The following is a 19626-nucleotide window of genomic DNA, read 5'->3' as shown; positions in this document are numbered from 1 at the left end:
TTTATTTTTTTTATTTTTTATTTTATTTTTTCATAATTTTATTTGCTAATTATCTAATACATGCATTCATCTCTTAGACTAGGTGTTTCGTGTTTTCATAACACTATCATCCTTATTTGCTACACACCAATTTTTTTTCGCCGAAAATCAGCAAAATTTTGCTGAATTTTGCCGAGCTGAAAACTCAGCAACCATTTCAGTAAAATAAAATTACTGAAACTTTCAGCAAACTGAACTGCTGTCATATCTGACAGATGTTTACTGAGTCATCAGCTTTTTATGCTGAAAATTCCGCATTTCGGGCTGCCGTGTGAATTGACAGCACTTTGCTGTATCAATTCAGCAAAATGTGTAAAAATGCTGAAAACCAGCTGATTTCATTTTCTATCATCATTATAATTATTATCATGAAAGTATTCAAAAGGATATTTAAGATTTTTATGGCTTGTGTAAAAAGTAGTCAAACAAATTCAATCAAATTTACATTTATTTTGTAAATGTTTAGTTTTGTGCAAGGATAAAGTTTTGCACGGCAACTGTATCGATGGACTCATGAATTTGCCACATCGTAGAATACCATCAACCAATCAATCGATTGATGACCAGAATCCACAATCCAGGATGTCTGCCATTCTTCGAAGGCTGAAAGTAAAATACAATATTATTTTCACTTAACAAATTAACAAATAGAATTTTTGCTGCTCCATTTTACAACTTACGTTGTAACGGTCGAGTTACAAGTTCCGCTAGACCTCTTGAATTTCCAGAACCATCAAGCATTTCACTTCTAGTATAGTTAGATGATTTTTCAATTTTCAAAACGAACAACAACTCTAAAATGATATGTTTACCAAGACACGCAGTGGCAGTGACAGCGGTACAATGTACTGAATCTGCAGCAAACTAGTAGAGTTTGCTGAATTTCAAAAGACCGAAACAAATTGCTGGTTATCAGCAAAGTTCAAAATTGCTGATTGCTTTTCAGCTGAATATTTTGCTGAAACATATTCTTCGAATTTGGTGTGTATGTTACGCTTTTAGTTATTATTAATACATTTTAATTGCCTCTGGCAGTTAGAAATGGGTACTGCATAATTCTTGCATCATTCCATTACCACGTTCTGATTGGTGCAGACACCAGCGAATGAGCAGCCGCTGGGTCTGCCGAGAAGCCATAAAATAGCGCAACGCGATTTTTTCCTTTCATTCTGACCGGGACAAGCGAAGCAACCGCATCATCGATTGAACAGCACTCACACCTTTTAGCAGGGAATGAAGTCTGCACCGATCGCTTTTTCGGCTCGACACCATCGAAGCGACCATCATCAGCCGAAACCTAGCCAGTACATCAGCAGTCCACCCTACAGACCTGACGAAGCAGCAATGCTGAGCAGATACCGGCAGCAGCAGCAGAGTCGAGCCGAGACCGGCCGGCATCGGTGCTGAGCCGAGGCAGGCTGAAGAAAAGCCACATGATGCAGCATGTATGTCCAAAAAACAAACGGTTCTTCAGAGAGCCAATAATAGAGATCAATATCAATGCTTTCTATACCCTTCGGGATAGAAATTGTACTTGGGTGCCAAATCCAATATTTTAGAGATAAAATTTTATGCGCGATTTTCATAAATAGCGTCAAAACTAACAGTGGATAATTTTTCTGATTTATCCGCGAAGTAGATGACCATGCCTTTCGCTTGACCATGCCTTTAAAGATTCATAAGATGTCCAAATCTCTCACATAATCTTATTTGGATAAAAAAAACACCGATAACAGCTCAAACATTAATAAACTATCAATCGATTTTTCATCAAATGTTGGATTTTTCGGCATTGATAAAAAAATATGTAGATAAACATTGTCTGATACTGACCGCACACAAGGCGAACGTGACTGAATGATCGTCCCATGTTACCAATTCTAAATCTTATCACCCGAAATCCCATGTCCGGGTGTTTCCTTCCTTCTACTACTAACAATGTTGTTTCAGAAAAGAACACATACTTCCCACCTGAACTGCAATTCTAAGCTCACTTGCCAGGCTTATTGGCCTGTATCTAGCGGAAAGTCCCTTTAGGAAATAGACGCCAGCAGCGAGCAACAAGCGTAAAAAAGAAGCCCTTTTCGAACGCGTTGATGATGATGACGCTTTGGCTGACAAAGCAGCGGGATACAAGACACTAGCTGATTGGCCCACCAATTGAAAAGCATAGAAGATTCAAAATAAGTTATAAAAGAAAAGTGCATTCGCTCGCAGAGTATTCAGTCTTTTTTATACCATCACTAGAAATTCGCGGTTATTTGAAAAGATCGTTTTCTTACTTTTTACACTTTTTTCAAGGCTCTAAGAGTTAAAAATAATGTTCTTCTTCAGTCGCTATCGCACGGATTAGAAGGCTCTTCAGTGGAAGGGCTGAGATACAGTCTACATCCCCTGCTGAGCCAACTTGTGGTTTATTTCAGGCAGTCCTTCAGTGGGAAGGTTGCCACTGTCGAGGCTAATATTTCGTGACCGGACCGACCGGACAGATACTTCCTGAATTTTTTTGATGATTCTTGTTCGAGGTAGATTTGATTTCTGTGTCGGTTTGATGAGAAGATTTTGCCAAGGAATGGTATGCAACGCCGATTATTTATCCAAAATAGTTTATGTGAGAAATTTGGACATATGTATTATGTATCTTAAAGGCATGGTCAAGTCAAGTCCTACGTTCACTTAGCGGTTATGTCACAGACATTACCCACTGTTCGTTTTTTTACAAGTTTTTAGAATTAAAGAACCAACAATTTGAAGTCGATTCATAGGCTTAACTCAAAATTTAAAAAATGCAAATGATACAAATTAACAATCTTAGGCACTGGGCAGTGCATTAGGCACGGTGTCTCCGGACCCGAGGAACGAATGTGAATGGTTGATGGAGGAAAATAATGCAGCATGAGAGAGATTGCTGCAACATCGCATGAGAGCGAACGCGGCACGATACAAATGGGAGTGTAACGGTTAAAACTTGATTTTCCGGAGGAAAGAGCGTCAGCTATACTGCGCTAATAACGCACGAAACCCGTATGATAAGTGGAACAGTTCACGTAAAGGCCACGTGCCCCTGCTTGACTGGTGTTTTTTTTTTCTTCCTAAACAATGGAGGGGGAATCTGCTCAACAGACATCCTGGGTTGACCAGGAAGTGCGGGGTTAGGGATCACCGAGGGAGGCAGGACTACATTCCCGACCCGCTAAACCGTTTCCATTGCCGCCAAGCCCATAGTCCCTTCGGTACAACCAGAAAGTAATGCTTCAAAGGGGGGCCAGTGCACAACGCACCCTCGAGGTTAGCTGCGTGTCCTTGCAGCACCGAACATCGTAACTCGCTTTTCTAGAAGAACACCATGGTATCGTGCCAGCGCGTTGCCGGCATTTCAGGTGGCCTTACCACGCCCTATGTCCTCGGAAGGTGGGAAGGGTCGACTTCGCGCCTGCTTCCCTCTGCACGACTGGTATCAAGAATGATGATGCCGCGTGCACCCCAAATTGACATTTCGCGATAGGGCCTATTCGCCTGCACACAGAGGGACTTGCCGACGCGAGGCCTACGCCTGCCCCAGCCTTGACGAGGACCCCTTTCCGTACTCGGGCTCGGAACCCGCCCGGTTGACCGACGCCGCGAAAGCGACGATACCATGTTGTTCTTCGCGCGGCCACTTGTTCGATAAAATGATCGAGTTCGACCACAGAGCATGACCACCGGTATGACCCATGAAGCCGACTCCGATCCCTTGGACCACCTCTTATTTGCGCCTGAACTAGCCATCCTTGAGTCCACGCGCCACCTTCTGTGTAGCTCCGAGACGATTTGGGCTATAGCCGATAAAACGGCGTTCCAGCCAACTTCATCTTCACACATCCTCCGAACTAGGTTGTCCGGGGTAGTGTCCAGACCACATGTGGCAAGCATGTGGTCACGCATTGCGCGAAAACGTGAGCACACGAACAACACGTGTTCCGCCGTTTCCTCTAAACCTGCGCACACCAAACACTCGGGCGAAGCCGAGCAAGCCAGCTGCGTTACCTGCACTTTGATTTTGCAGCACGCTTAAACGCCGGGCACATCGAACCCCCCATGGGGTGCTTGCTGTTCACAGCTTTGCTGGAACAAATCAAACAATTGGGAGGGTTCGTGCAGCATTGTGCTTCCCTCCAATCCGCAGCGTCGGCAGAGATTGCTTCTGTCAGGGCCTTTGCAGTCCCATTGCTTGTGCCCCGGTTCCAGGCACTTGAAGCAAACTTCGGGTTGCTCGTATATGCGCACAGGGCATACCGACTATCCCACCTTGACGCTCCCTAACTTGACTACCTTGGAGGCGTCCGCTGCAGATAGCCGAACCAATGCTACCTGCGTCCCTGCCGGACCTTTCCGTAGCCGAACGGCTGCGGTGGTCGTCTCCACTTCACACTGTCGCCGCAGTGCCGTGACGAGCTCTTCGACTTCAGTGATCTCGTCCAGGTCTTTAACCCTTAGATTCACCTCCGTCGTGAGTGCCCTCGCCTTGCCCGTCTCGCCTAGGACCTCCTCCCCCAACTTCTTGTAGGCGGCGCTCTTTTGCGAGACGCCCCGCTTCAGCTCGAGTATCATCTCGCCCATCCGGGTACGTCTTATTCGACGTACGTCGGCGCCGAGTTCACCGAGCTTGACGTCACTCCTCATCGCCTTCAAAACATCCGAGTACTTAGCCTCATCCGCCGTGATGACTAGGGCATCGCCCCTGGAGCGATTGGCGCCTACCCTAGACTTCTTGCTACCCTCATTCGCCTGGGCCTTCTTTTCGGCCCTTGACGTCTTCAGTTTCCTCTTGTTCTTGACCAGGGTCCAGGAGGCGTCATCCCCCTCTATTTCCCTGGTCTGGTGCGGCTGCTTGACTGGTGTGTGAGGGCATAATCGTAAGGTGATTCAGAAATGGCGGGCACCTGGTCTACAAGGTACTCTTCCAAATGATATGCCATCGACTAGCATCAATGGCTGATTTTCTACCCGTCGCTGCTACATCCAGGCGCTATAGTATATGCACAAATAGCCAGCATGAGTTAATCGCCAGAAATGTGTATGGCGAAAGACATCTAACGTGGGTTTTCTCAAAATTAGGAACTTTTCATCGAAAAACTATTTGGTACCGGTTATGTAAGAAGGCATCCGCTACTACGCCTACCAAATATTTTTTTCGATGAAGGTGCTAATTTTGAGAAATCGAACCTATAGATACCTTACGCCATACTGATTTCAGAAGGTTAACTCCTAGTGTGCCGCTGTATGCACGCTCAAAGTGGGCGATTCATTCATTTTATTTGTATATGATGCACAATTTTGACAACCACGCTATATCGCGCACTAAATGGCCAATAAAATGATTTACTACATATTTGATAGGTAAAATGAGTTTACAGGAGTTTCGGTTTCATTTGGATTGCACAGAGAGGAGCAACGCATTACATAAGACAATTTAATAAAAAAGACATCCACAAAGAACAGTTTAGTAATAAAAACGTACAACGGTTATTAATGTATTCCTTTACACTCGTTCATAGTGGAGTGCTAGAATTTTGTACTATATTTGCAGTATAGAAATAAAATTTTACGATCAGATTTCAATTGTTCCCTCGTTAGCTCTCATATGTAGTGATGATGATTTCAGCAAAGGATGTTTTACAAAGCATTGTATATTCTTTGAATGCTGAAATAAAATATAAATGAACTAAGTTTTAGACCTTATTTTTCTTCATAACCTACCGTGAGCAAATTTGCGACTTCTTTGAGATGTTTTCGGTTGTTTTCCACATGACTAATAATTTCCGCATTTTTTTGAAGATCGATATTGTTCTGAAACAATGAAGTGACCAAATTAAAATTATGCTAAAATACCTATCATGGCACGCGTTATGAACCTTTTTGCGATATCGTCTGGAGCATATCCACGAGAGCGAAATCAACAGGAAAGCCATCACAATAATGAGACCACTCAAAATCACCGTTTCCAGACGAAATTTTTCGTCGGTATCGAAGAAGAAATTGGCCCTCCGCCAAAGATGCTCCCATGGACCAATGTCTTCCTGCTCTACGAACAATTTCCACGTTCGGCTCATAAATTTGGCAAAATCCATTTGAGAATGATTTCTTGAAGATTTTAAAAGTGAAACCCTTTATGAAACTGTAGTAACAATTTTGTACCGAGACAGATGTCTCTTCACTTCTGGTTGCTTAGATTTGAGTATTTTGCTTTTTGAAGTAAAATTCATAAATAATAGATCATAATATGAGATGTCACAATAAATATTTAACATAATCACATTGAAGATTAGGAGTAGGGTGACTTTACCAGCTTTGGAAAGGGCTCCTATTTCTTCTTTTTCTTTTTGGCATTACATCTCCACACTGGGACAGAGCCACCTCGCAGGTTAGTGTTCATTAAGCACTTCCACAGTTATTAACTGCGAGGTTTCTAAGCCAAGTTACCATTTTTGCATTCGTATATCATGCGGATAACACCACGTTGATACTTTTATCACAGACAAACAGACATAACACTCGTCAAATTTCCATCGTTCATTGAATTACTGGTCAATTCAAATAGTCATTAGTTGGCCAATCGATCACTCGTGGCGCGCACATCGTTTTTGCTCGAGTTTGACGTTTGCTCACTACCGCCATCTGGTTCGTGATTTTCCCAACTAACTGAAATGCACAGATGTCGTTAGTGTTTGAACGACGATGAATTTGATGAGTAAATGTTCAATGTGTTATGTCTGTTTGTCTGTGCTTTTATGCCCAGGAAAGTCGAGACGATTTCCAATCCGAAAATTGTCTAGACCAGCACCGGGAATCGAACCCAGCCACCCTCAGCCCTTGCTTGCTTTGTAGCCGCGCGTCTTACCGCACGGCTAAGGAGGGCTCATATTTTGGCCAATTCTGGCGGCGCGTCACCATTGCAAATTTATTTTTTTATCAGCTTAGTTCTAGTAATTTGTGATTGGAATCACAAGTAACCTAGATCGCTTGGTTGAAAAGTTTAGCAATAGCGCACGATTCTGCTCGGCAGCCCAAAAAATGTCCAATTAAACAGATGAAATTGACCTTAAAAAATTGAAAAATGCTCCTTAAAAAAGTGATCATTTTTTCCTTAAATTATCTAACAAATTACCTTGAAATATATAAAATGCTCCGTAAACATTCGAAAAGCGTACCATAAAAACTAAAAAAATGTACCGTAAACAATTAAAAATGCTCCTTAAAAAAGCAAAGATTTGCTATGTAATTAATGATAATTGCGCAGTATATTGACAAAAGGATTATTATAAAATAGTTCAAAAGGTACCTTGAAATTGGCTATCATAAATTAGAATCTTATGCATAATTGTATAGCCCCTAGAGTTTATTGCTGATTGTTTTGCTTGGTAACCCTATTCAACCTAAAAAATAAGAAAAATGCTCCTTAGGATGAATAAAATGCTCCATAAACAAATAAAAAATGCTCCTTAAACTAAGAAAATGCTCCCTAATAAAGAAATGCTCCTTAAACCAACGAAAAATGTTCCTTAATTTGAGGAAATGCTCCTTAAACGAAAAACAGTGCTCCGTAAAAAAATGAAATGCTCCATAAACTTATAAAATGTAATCTTAGCCAACATGCTGTTCAAAGCATTGTTTACGAAATTGAGCACCTGGCTCACAGACAAACAGACGTCCCAGGCAATTGCACATCGAATAAAAAATGTTTGGCGACACGAATTCCATTAAAATCACATTGCATTTAATATGCTAATCGGTTTATTCATTAATTTCCCCGCATAACCACACACGACTTGAAGAACTTCTTCTTCTTTAATGGCTCTACATTCCTACTGGATCTGAGCCTGTTTTTCAGCTTAGTATTCTATGATTAGCATCTCCTCAGTTATTAATTGAAGCATTTATATGCTCGTCATTGCATGAGTATGTATTTCGTGTGGCAAATACAATGGATACACTATGCACAGGGAGTGGATAATCGAGCTCGCCATTTCCGGATTAGAAATCCTCCGCCTCTACTCGCAAGGCTACTGGAGACCGAACTCGAAATTGTAAAGCACACAAAAAAACTGCTAGTGAAATTACTTTCAAAACTAAGAGCTAAATAGTCGCCTTACAAAAATAAACCTGAAGGAACGTGGCGGTGGATACTTAAACAGCACGTGTAGTTTGTATTGTGAATCAATTTTACTCATTTACATTTTATAAGTTTATGGAGCATTTCATTTTTTACGGAGCCCTTTTTTTCGTTTAATAAGCATTTCCTTAAATTAAGGAACATTTTTCGTTGGTTTAAGGAGCATATCTTTATTTTAGGAAGCATTTTTCTTCGTTTAAGGAGCATTTATTATTATTTATTATTTGTTTATGGAGCATTTTATTCATCCTAATCCGCAGCGTCGGCAGAGATTGCTTCTGTCAGGGCCTTTGCAGTCACATTGCTTGTGCCCCGGTTCCAGGCACTTGAAGCAAACTTCGGGTTGCTCGTATATGCGCACAGGGCATACCGACCATCCCACCTTGACGCTCCCTAACTTGACTACCTTGGAGGCGTCCGCTGCAGATAGCCGAACCAATGCTACCTGCGTCCCTGCCGGACCTTTCCGTAGCCGAACGGCTGCGGTGGTCGTCTCCACTTCACACTGTCGCCGCAGTGCCGTGACGAGCTCTTCGACTTCAGTGATCTCGTCCAGGTCTTTAACCCTTAGATTCACCTCCGTCGTGAGTGTCCTCACCTTGCCCGTCTCGCCTAGGACATCCTCCGCCAACTTCTTGTAGGCGGCGCTCTTTTGCGAGACGCCCCGCTTCAGCTCGAGTATCATCTCGCCCATCCGGGTACGTCTTATTCGACGTACGTCGGCGCCGAGTTCACCGAGCTTGACGTCACTCCTCATCGCCTTCAAAACATCCGAGTACTTAGCCTCATCCGCCGTGATGACTAGAGCATCGCCCCTGGAGCGATTGGCGCCTACCCTAGACTTCTTGCTACCCTCATTCGCCTGGGCCTTCTTTTCGGCCCTTGACGTCTTCGGTTTCCTCTTGTTCTTGACCAGGGTCCAGGAGGCGTCATCCCCCTCTATTTCCCTGGTCTGGTGCGGCTGCTTAACTGGTGTGTGAGGGCATAATCGTAAGGTGATTTAGCGTAAGGTGATTCAGAAATGGCGGGCACCTGGTCTACAAGGTACTCTTCCAAATGATATGCCATCGACTAGCATCAATGGCTGATTTTCTACCCGCCGCTGCTACATCCAGGCGCTATAGTATATGCACAAATAGCCATTAACATGAGTTAATCGCCAGAAATGTGTATGGCGAAAGACATCTAACGTGGGTTTTCTCAAAATTAGGAACTTTTCATCGAAAAACTATTTGGTACCGGTTATGTAAGAAGGCATCCGCTACTACGCCTACCAAATATTTTTTCGATGAAGGTGCTTAATTTTGAGAAATCGAACCTTAGATACCTTACGCCATACTGATTTCAGAAGGTTAACTCCTAGTGTGCCGCTGTATGCACGCTCAAAGTGGGCGATTCATTCATTTTATTTGTATATGATGCACAATTTTGACAACCACGCTATATCGCGCACTAAATGGCCAATAAAATGATTTACTACATATTTGATAGGTAAAAATGAGTTTACAGGAGTTTCGGTTTCATTTGGATTGCACAGAGAGGAGCAACGCATTACATAAGACAATTTAATAAAAAAGACATCCACAAAGAACAGTTTAGTAATAAAAACGTACAACGGTTATTAATGTATTCCTTTACACTCGTTCATAGTGGAGTGCTAGAATTTTGTACTATATTTGCAGTATAGAAATAAAATTTTACGATCAGATTTCAATTGTTCCCTCGTTAGCTCTCATATGTAGTGATGATGATTTCAGCAAAGGATGTTTTACAAAGCATTGTATATTCTTTGAATGCTGAAATAAAATATAAATGAACTAAGTTTTAGACCTTATTTTTCTTCATAACCTACCTGTGGAGAATATGGTGATAGTTAATATAGATGCAAATGTATTCATAATAAAACATTTATATCAAATGTAAAGTATGCTGCTAAGCATAACTTGTTTCTATAGTAATGATTCTGTTTTCTAGTTTGTGAAAAATCGCAGTACGCTGTGTTTATCTGTATAAAGTTTTGTCAGTTTTGTGAATACTTTTTGGACGAATAGATGCAAAATCAAAATGCCTTAAGAAGCCAGAAAATTTGGAAGCAGCATCGGTCACCACATGGCGCAGTACAAGTTCCCTGAAGATTTATGAGTGATGGTAACGTAACAGTAACGAATTGTAGGTAATGGTAATATTAGATAAAGAAAAATGGACTACGAGTATGCTACTTCGTCAGACACAGATAAAATGTAAATTGAAACCCAATTAAAAATACTCTCTGAAAAAGCAATGGAGCGAGAGGTCTCCAAAATAAAAATGAACCAGAGCGTGAGGTCTCTGTGGAGAAAAAAAATCTGAGCGTGAGGTCTCAATGAAAGATACATAATTTATTGGATGATGATTGGATTGGGAATGATGTTAAGGTTGACAATGAACGATAATTAACAAAAAAAAAACAACAAAACGCATTATGAAAAACAAGTTCAAAATATGTTATGTATTTCAGTTAAGTACGTATCAGATGATTGACACATCTGTTTTGAGTAAAAGTATCATAACTGAAATTCATTGCATTACAAAGAACGTAATTTGGAATTAAATTACAAAAATATTAAGACTTAATGTGGATGACATATGATTGGCAAAATAGAGTTAAAAAATATATAAAAATAAGCGAATTATTCAATATTTAATATATTTGGTTTGGCATTGGAATCTCATTGAATTGGAATTCAAAAATATATAATGAAGACTGGATGTTGATAATGATTAAAAGTGGATTGAAATAAAGTTTTAATTGATTGCAAGAAATACTTAATAGTTTCAAATTAGATATTAATTGAAATATTTCCATCACTTACACAACGGATGTTTGACACATCTGTTCATCGTTAAACTATATCATAATAGATTAAACCAACGAATAGATACTCAATATGAAAAGACTTCCTGAGAAAGCAATGGAGCGAGAGGTCTCCAACATAAAAATAAGCTAGAGCGTGAGGTCTCTGTGGAGAAAAATTCTGAGCGAGAAAGTAATACAATTTCTTAACTGTTTCCGAAAAAGAAAACCCTAGCGATTACCTCGGATCGAACTTCAAGCGGCATATGAACAAAAATGTCGTGAGAAAGACGTGAAGAATGGACTGATATTGAACGACGATTAACAAACAACACGCACCATGGAAAAGAAATTTTAATTTGATATGTATTTCATTTATGATGTTCTCTCACTTATCTATGTATCAGATGCTTGACACATCTGTTCTGAGTGAAAATATCGTAACTGAAATTCATAGCATTATGAAGAACATAATTTGGAATCAAAATTCGGAACAAAAACAATTCAAACTAAGAATTGATGTGATTGACGTCCTCGTCTAGTGATCTGTTTTAAATTAATAAGTATAAGCAAAGTGATAAATATGAAAGAAATTAGGTTTGGAATCTATTTTAATTGGATATGTTGGATGAATACATCTTATTGAATAATGTTTGGAATCAAGAAATATATTGAATATTTGGATATTTAAAGATGGATTGATTGTAAATTTGAATTATATTTGACATGCAAGAAAGGAATATCGTTGATATCAGCTTTTGGTATGTGCAATAATTGAAATATTTTCACTTACATAACAGATGCTTGACACATCTGGTCAGCGTGAAACTATATCATGATTAAAATTGAATTGCATATCAGTTGGAGTTTGATCAAATGGGATCAAATCTTTGTTGGAATTATTTGTCATATTAATTGAAGTGAAAAAAAAAATGGTTGAAATGAGGTTTGGCTACAATATAATTGTGTACATAGAATAAAATCAAAACTGAAGCTGTGTCGGATTGAATGGAAACAAGAATAGAGTTGAATTGAATTTTATTGAACTTCACGGCAGTAAAATACTCAATTGAAGAGTTAGTTATAAATTTGGTGTGGCTTCGATTTGCACTGGTTTAGGATTGAATTTTGATTGATTTCAAATTAGAATGATATGGGATTGAATTTGATTTACATTGTTGTTGAATCGAATCTAGATTTGATTTTGATAAAATTTTAATTGCATTAAAATAGAATTCGGATATAATTGATATATAAAGTGAAACTGAAGTGGATATGAATCAGATTTGAATTTGATTTGGATTAGATTTTTCATTATTTATTATTTATACGGAATTACTATCGGTTCTAACACAATTGATTAATGAGTATTGCGAATAGGTGATTTAGTTGGATATTATATCTATTGCGTGATGCGTACGCAATAAGTATAACATAAAAGATAATTGTTTTAGCTGAATTTGAGATGAAATATATATGAATTTTTATTTCCTGAACACATTATAAGAGTACAGATGGGAAAAGATGTGGAGAATATGGTGATAGTTAATATAGATGCAAATGTATTCATAATAAAACATTTATATCAAATGTAAAGTATGCTGCTAAGCATAACTTGTTTCTATAGTAATGATTCTGTTTTCTAGTTTGTGAAAAATCGCAGTACGCTGTGTTTATCTGTATAAAGTTTTGTCAGTTTTGTGAATACTTTTTGGACGAATAGATGCAAAATCAAAATGCCTTAAGAAGCCAGAAAATTTGGAAGCAGCATCGGTCACCACACTACCGTGAGCAAATTTGCGACTTCTTTGAGATGTTTTCGGTTGTTTTCCACATGACTAATAATTTCCGCATTTTTTTGAAGATCGATATTGTTCTGAAACAATGAAGTGACCAAATTAAAATTATGCTAAAATACCTATCATGGCACGCGTTATGAACCTTTTTGCGATATCGTCTGGAGCATATCCACGAGAGCGAAATCAACAGGAAAGCCATCACAATAATGAGACCACTCAAAATCACCGTTTCCAGACGAAATTTTTCGTCGGTATCGAAGAAGAAATTGGCCCTCCGCCAAAGATGCTCCCATGGACCAATGTCTTCCTGCTCTACGAACAATTTCCACGTTCGGCTCATAAATTTGGCAAAATCCATTTGAGAATGATTTCTTGAAGATTTTAAAAGTGAAACCCTTTATGAAACTGTAGTAACAATTTTGTACCGAGACAGATGTCTCTTCACTTCTGGTTGCTTAGATTTGAGTATTTTGCTTTTTGAAGTAAAATTCATAAATAATAGATCATAATATGAGATGTCACAATAAATATTTAACATAATAACATTAAAGATTAGGAGTAGGGTGACTTTACCAGCTTTGGAAAGGGCTCCTATTTCTTCTTTTTCTTTTGGCATTACATCTCCACACTGGGACAGAGCCACCTCGCAGCTTAGTGTTCATTAAGCACTTCCACAGTTATTAACTGCGAGGTTTCTAAGCCAAGTTACAATTTTTGCATTCGTATATCATGCGGATAACACCACGTTGATACTTTTATGCCCAGGAAAGTCGAGACGATTTCCAATCCGAAAATTGTCTAGACCAGCACCGGGAATCGAACCCAGCCACCCTCAGCCCTTGCTTGCTTTGTAGCCGCGCGTCTTACCGCACGGCTAAGGAGAACTCCTATTTTAGCTAATTCTGGCGGCGCGCTCACCATTGCAAATTAATTTTTTATCAGCTTAGTTCTAGTAATTTGAGATTGGAATCACAAGTAACCTAGATCGCTTGATTGAAAAGTTTTGCAATAGCGCACGATTCTGCTCGGCAGCCCAAAAATGTCCAATTAAACAGATGAAATTGACCTTAAAAATTGAAAAATGCTCCTTTAAAAGTGATCATTTTTCCTTAAATGATCTAACAAATTACCTTGAAATATATAAAATGCTCCGTAAACATTCGAAAAGCGTACCATAAAAACTAAAAAAATGTACCGTAAACAATTAAAAATGCTCCTTAAAAAAGCAAAGATTTGCTATGTAATTAATGATAATTGCGCAGTATATTGACAAAAGAATTATTATAAAATAGTTCAAAAGGTACCTTAAAATTGGCTATCATAAATTAGAATCTTATGCACAATTGTATAGCCCCTAGAGTTTATTGCTGAATGTTTTGCTTGGTAACCCTATTCAACAAATAAAAAATGCTCCTTAAACTAAGAAAAATGCTCCCTAAAATAAGGAAATGCTCCTTAAACCAACGAAAATGTTCCTTAATTTGAGGAAATGCTCCTTAAACGAAACACGTAAAAAAATGTAATGCTCCATAAACTTATAAAATGTAATCTTAGCCAACATGCTATTCAAAGCATTGTTTACGAAATTGTGCACCTGGCTCACAGACAAACAGACGTCCCAGACAATTGCACATCGAATAAAAAATGTTTGGCGACACGAATTTCATTAAAATCACATTGCATTTAATATGCTAATCGGTTTATTCATTAATTTCCCCGCATAACCACACACGACTTGAAGAACTTCTTCTTCTTTAATGGCTCTACATTCCTACTGGATCTGAGCCTGTTTTTCAGCTTAGTATTCTATGATTAGCATCTCCTCAGTTATTAATTGAAGCATTTCTATGCTCGTCATTGCATGAGTATGTATTTCGTGTGGCGCGTGTGGCAAATACAATGGATACACTATGCACAGGGAGTGGATAATCGAGCTCGCCATTTCCGGATTAGAAATCCTCCGCCTCTACTCGCAAGGCTACTGGAGACCGAACTCGAAATTGTAAAGCACACAAAAAAACTGCTAGTGAAACTTCTTTCAAAACTAAGAGCTAAATAGTCGCCTTACAAAAATAAACCTGAAGGAACGTGGCGGTGGATACTTAAACAGCACGTGTAGTTTGTATTGTGAATCAATTTTACTCATTTACATTTTATAAGTTTATGGAGCATTTCATTTTTTTTACGGAGCCCTTTTTTCGTTTAAGGAGCATTTCCTTAAATTAAGGAACATTTTTCGTTGGTTTAAGGAGCTTTTCTTTATTTTAGGAAGCATTTTTCTTAGTTTAAGGAGCATTTATTATTATTTATTATTTGTTTATGGAGCATTTTATTCATCCTAATCCGCAGCGTCGGCAGAGATTGCTTCTGTCAGGGCCTTTGCAGTCACATTGCTTGTGCCCCGGTTCCAGGCACTTGAACCAAACTTCGGGTTGCTCGTATATGCGCACAGGGCATACCGACTATCCCACCTTGACGCTCCCTAACTTGACTACCTTGGAGGCGTCCGCTGCAGATAGCCGAACCAATGCTACCTGCGTCCCTGCCGGACCTTTCCGTAGCCGAACGGCTGCGGTGGTCGTCTCCACTTCACACTGTCGCCGCAGTGCCGTGACGAGCTCTTCGACTTCAGTGATCTCGTCCAGGTCTTTAACCCTTAGATTCACCTCCGTCGTGAGTGCCCTCACCTTGCCCGTCTCGCCTAGGACATCCTCCGCCAACTTCTTGTAGGCGGCGCTCTTTTGCGAGACGCCCCGTCTCAGCTCGAGTATCATCTCGCCCATCCGGGTACGTCTTATTCGACGTACGTCGGCGCCGAGTTCACCGAGCTTGACGTCACTCCTCATCGCCTTCAAAACATCCGAGTACTTAGCCTCATCCGCCGTGATGACTAGAGCATCGCCCCTGGAGCGATTGGCGCCTACCCTAGACTTCTTGCTACCCTCATTCGCCTGGGCCTTCTTTTCGGCCCTTGACGTCTTCGGTTTCCTCTTGTTCTTGACCAGGGTCCAGGAGGCGTCATCCCCCTCTATTTCCCTGGTCTGGTGCGGCTGCTTAACTGGTGTGTGAGGGCATAATCGTAAGGTGATTTAGCGTAAGGGGCCGTCCAGAAACCACGTGGTCATATATGGGGGGAGGGGGGGGTTTGGAAAATGACCACGATAAGCCACATGGGGGGAGGGGGGGTGTTGCCCTCGAACCACGTGGTTTTTTTTACACGAAAAACTTTTGGTGAATAACAATAGCGGTGTAAAAAATACAAATCAATAAAATTGAATGATTAAATCATTAAACGCAAAGCGCATCTAAGGGCCGATGCCTATGTAGCGTCTTTTCAACTCAGCGTTAAAAAGACGTAGGTGTGCATCAAGAAAAATCCTTAACACAGCGTCGGTCGCAACGCCGATGCATATCTGCATTATTTGACCATCTTAGTCTATGATCCTATATTCATACATAAATAAACGAAAAAACAGGTTGCGATTCAGTCTCAATTTCCACAAAATAATTTGGATAGGAAAAATGGAAAAATATTTAAAAAAAATTCCGCCGCAGATGGTTTTTGGCATAACGCCGCACTTTTTCATCAGCGGACTGCAGCTACAATTTTGAAAAATGTTCATGTTTTTACAATAATCCAAGAAAAAATCTTAAGAAGAAAAATTCACAAGAATTTCTTGTGGATATTCAGGAAAAATCAAGTAAAGAAATTTCCTGTAAAAACTTTGACATAACTTCATACAATCCTGATAAAGTGCTGGCATTAAGATTTTTTTTTGAACAATTCTCTCTGAAAAATTTTGCTTGGAAATTTTGCTATAAATTGATAATGCAAAAAAAACAAAACATCTCCAGTGTTAATTCCAAAAATTTTTCCTTAAAACTCCGAAAAAAACTCCATGTGAATTCTGTCTGAAAATTAAAAACAGTCCCGTGGGAAATACATATAATTTTCGTTGGAAAAACATTCTAATGAATTTCTTCGACAAGTTCTTCCGAAATTCTTCTTCATTTACAAAAGAAGTTTTTCGAACATTTTAGGGAGTGCACTTCAAAATGTTCAGTCTCCAGTTAGCCAGTTCGATTCTCGTTCCTGTCTAGGAAGTTTTCGGGTGGGAAACATTCTCGACACTCTAGGTATAGTGTATCCATCGTACTTGCTACACAAGATATATAATCGTGCAATGGCTGGCATATAAAAGCTTTCAATTTATAACTGAGGAAATGCTTATAGAATATGCTAAGTTGAAAAGCAGACCAACTTCCAGTTGGAATATGGAGCCAATGCCACATGAAACATTTTCGTTGATTTTTTTTTTAAATTTTGGAATTTTGAAATGAAATTTTTTTCGGAATACTTTTTTACGCTCTTTGTGAGTCTATCACATTTTTTGAAATTTTCCAAGTATTTTTTTATTCGAGGCATTATTTAGAATTTCCACGGAAGAGTCTATGGATTATCTTCAAAAAATTCTTTGGATTTTCAAAGAATAAATCTTTAGAATTCTCAAGGTTCATGTTTTGAACCCGAAATCATTTCAAAATTTCATCGGGAATTCATTCTTCTTCGGGATGTCACTTTGATTTCTTTGTAGGTTCAGCTGAACGTGGCTAAACATTGCTTTAAATCTTTACCATGCAAAAATGCACAGGAAATGATTTAGAAAATTAAGGAATTTTCACATCAGAAAATCTTCAAAATTTTGATTTAATTTTTAAAGGAATTCCTACTGGAAATGCTTCTAAAGTACAACCTTTACAAGTACTACAAAAGTACAATTTTTTCGTTATTTCCACTTGTAAAAAAATCGGAATGTCCTCGGGAAATTCACTATTTGTGATTCAAATGAACTTTTTTCGATTTTCTACTGGAAAATCTTAGGAATTTCCATCGGAAATATTTTGGCATATTCCGAATAATTTCTTTTGGAAATTAAAAAAAACTGCTGAAAATTTCTAAGAATTTCTTTTGGAAAACGGAAAAAATCCATTGGAAATTTAGAAGAATTTCCTTTGAAGATTAATTAAAGTTGCCCAGGATTTAAAAAAAATCTTTAGAGGTTCTGTAAAAAAGTAAGCTGAATTTTGTTTTCTATTTTATAGGGGAACAGACGGCTTTGGCAGGTTTTGTTCTATTATTGGCAGGGGGGTTTTTATCGACCGAATTTTATGAAATTTGGCCACAATATTCTTTGATATGCAAATAATATTTGGGTCAAATTTGAGCATAATCAGTCATAAAAAACCCCCCTGCCAATAATAGAACAAAACCTGCCAAAGCCGTCATTACCCCTACTTGAAATTCTTCGGAATTTGATGTTTATTGGAATTTTCATCGTAAATATGCATTTCGAATTGAAATTCTAAAGATTAAAGATTTCTTATCAATATTCCGAAGGGTTTCCCTTGCAACTCCAGAATAATTATTCTTGAAAATTAAGAAGATCTTGGAATTTGAAATTAATCCAAGAAATAAATGTAGGCAATAATTTAGGCTTAAGAAGCCTAGTTTTTATGGTACTGAATAATTATCATAATTGATCGAAAAAATTAATAATGCACCTAAATGTTCTTAATACACAAAATTCTAGTAGTGCGCATGAAAAAGTTTATGACATAGAGAAGCTTGCATTTAAAGAATCAACATGAAATTCTAAATAAAATGCTTTTAAATTCATAAAAGGGTCTTAGAACTAAGAAGATTCCTGCGATATGAAAAAAGTGGCAGTGTTCCAGAAAAAACCAATACCTTAAAAAATAGTGTTATAATAACGATTGAAATTGAATTCCAAAACCCTTTCAGGAATGATGGGTCGTATTTGACCAGCGTTTTGGATTGTCTATAAAATCACAAAAGAGAGCTAGGCCACCATTTTCTTCAGTAAAATTGTTCATCTAGATATTGGCTTTACATAAAAAATATGGGAGCTCAAATTTGACTGACCATGAAAACTCAGATATCCGAAACCTTGGGAAGATTTCGATTCTAAGAGCGTGTAAATAAAGTTTAAATGTTTGAATCATTCTAATCAGATGGGTGGTCAGATAAGATGGGTCATCCTGAACGTTAAGCCAGTGATTAATATTCAGGAATACGAGATGCTCAAGGTACTTTAAAATGTTCTCAAGTTCAACCCACGAATCTACCAGATCAATCAAGACATTTGCAATGTTCTCATCATCGGTATATACCTAATCCGATGAAATAAGCATATGACCCTAATTTCCATTTTAAAAATTATCTTGAGTCAACAGCAAGATGCACAATGACTATGAGGTTTGTTCGCAAACTGTTTTTGTAGGGCCTTAGAAGCACTGGGTTCACGGACTTGAATGATCAAGTAGTTCAAACATTACGACTTCCAGGACGTTTTGTATAACCTAAAAAGTCTGTAGTAGCTTGTATGAATAATAATTGAAGTCATATCAACCCAATGGACCTTCTGCGATATTATATCATACATCATTCATATGTTGGTTAATTGGATAAATCGAATGATCCGAACTCCAAAATAATAATTGGTCTATAATACATTCATTATTCTATGAGTCACTTATGAAAGGAACATTGACTTAAGCATATTCGATATGTGGAATAGAAGTTCCTTGGAAAATTATTCGAAAGAACCATCAGAGTAACTGAGAAAATAGGTTTATTATGACATCATTGGCTTCCACGAGTGGATATTAAAATAAAATTTCAATGGAGAATTAGAAATTTTGAGAGATGAGTCAGCTCTGGACTGAAAATCTATTTAATAAAGAAAAAGTAGAAATTTTACATAATAAAATAGGAAATTGCC

The 19626-nt window shown here is 38.6% G+C and overlaps 3 protein-coding genes across 6 annotated transcripts in view; 1 reads left to right on the top strand and 2 right to left on the bottom strand.

The window, feature by feature from the left end:
* The window catches only part of LOC134225992 (unconventional myosin-XVIIIa), a 543965-nt gene that overhangs the window by 413651 nt on the left and 110688 nt on the right, over positions 1-19626 (top strand). The window lies entirely within an intron of this gene.
* LOC134224152 (uncharacterized) lies at positions 5511-6279 on the bottom strand. Its single transcript, XM_062703430.1, has 3 exons — positions 5934-6279; positions 5779-5868; positions 5511-5722 (listed from the first exon to the last, which is right to left on the bottom strand). The coding sequence occupies exons 1-3, from the start codon at positions 6147-6149 to the stop codon at positions 5630-5632; spliced, it is 399 nt and encodes a 132-aa protein (XP_062559414.1). The 5' UTR covers positions 6150-6279; the 3' UTR covers positions 5511-5629.
* On the bottom strand, positions 9804-13318 carry LOC134224197 (uncharacterized). Its single transcript, XM_062703485.1, has 3 exons — positions 12966-13318; positions 12811-12900; positions 9804-9987 (listed from the first exon to the last, which is right to left on the bottom strand). Exons 1-3 carry the CDS (start codon positions 13179-13181, stop codon positions 9895-9897), a joined length of 399 nt encoding a protein of 132 aa, XP_062559469.1. The 5' UTR covers positions 13182-13318; the 3' UTR covers positions 9804-9894.

The sequence above is a fragment of the Armigeres subalbatus genome, chromosome 3, assembly GCF_024139115.2.
Source record: "Armigeres subalbatus isolate Guangzhou_Male chromosome 3, GZ_Asu_2, whole genome shotgun sequence".
NCBI classification, from domain to species: Eukaryota; Metazoa; Arthropoda; class Insecta; order Diptera; family Culicidae; genus Armigeres; species Armigeres subalbatus.
The sequence above is the reverse complement of the archived record's forward strand: the minus strand, read 5'-3'. Positions and strand labels throughout refer to the sequence as shown.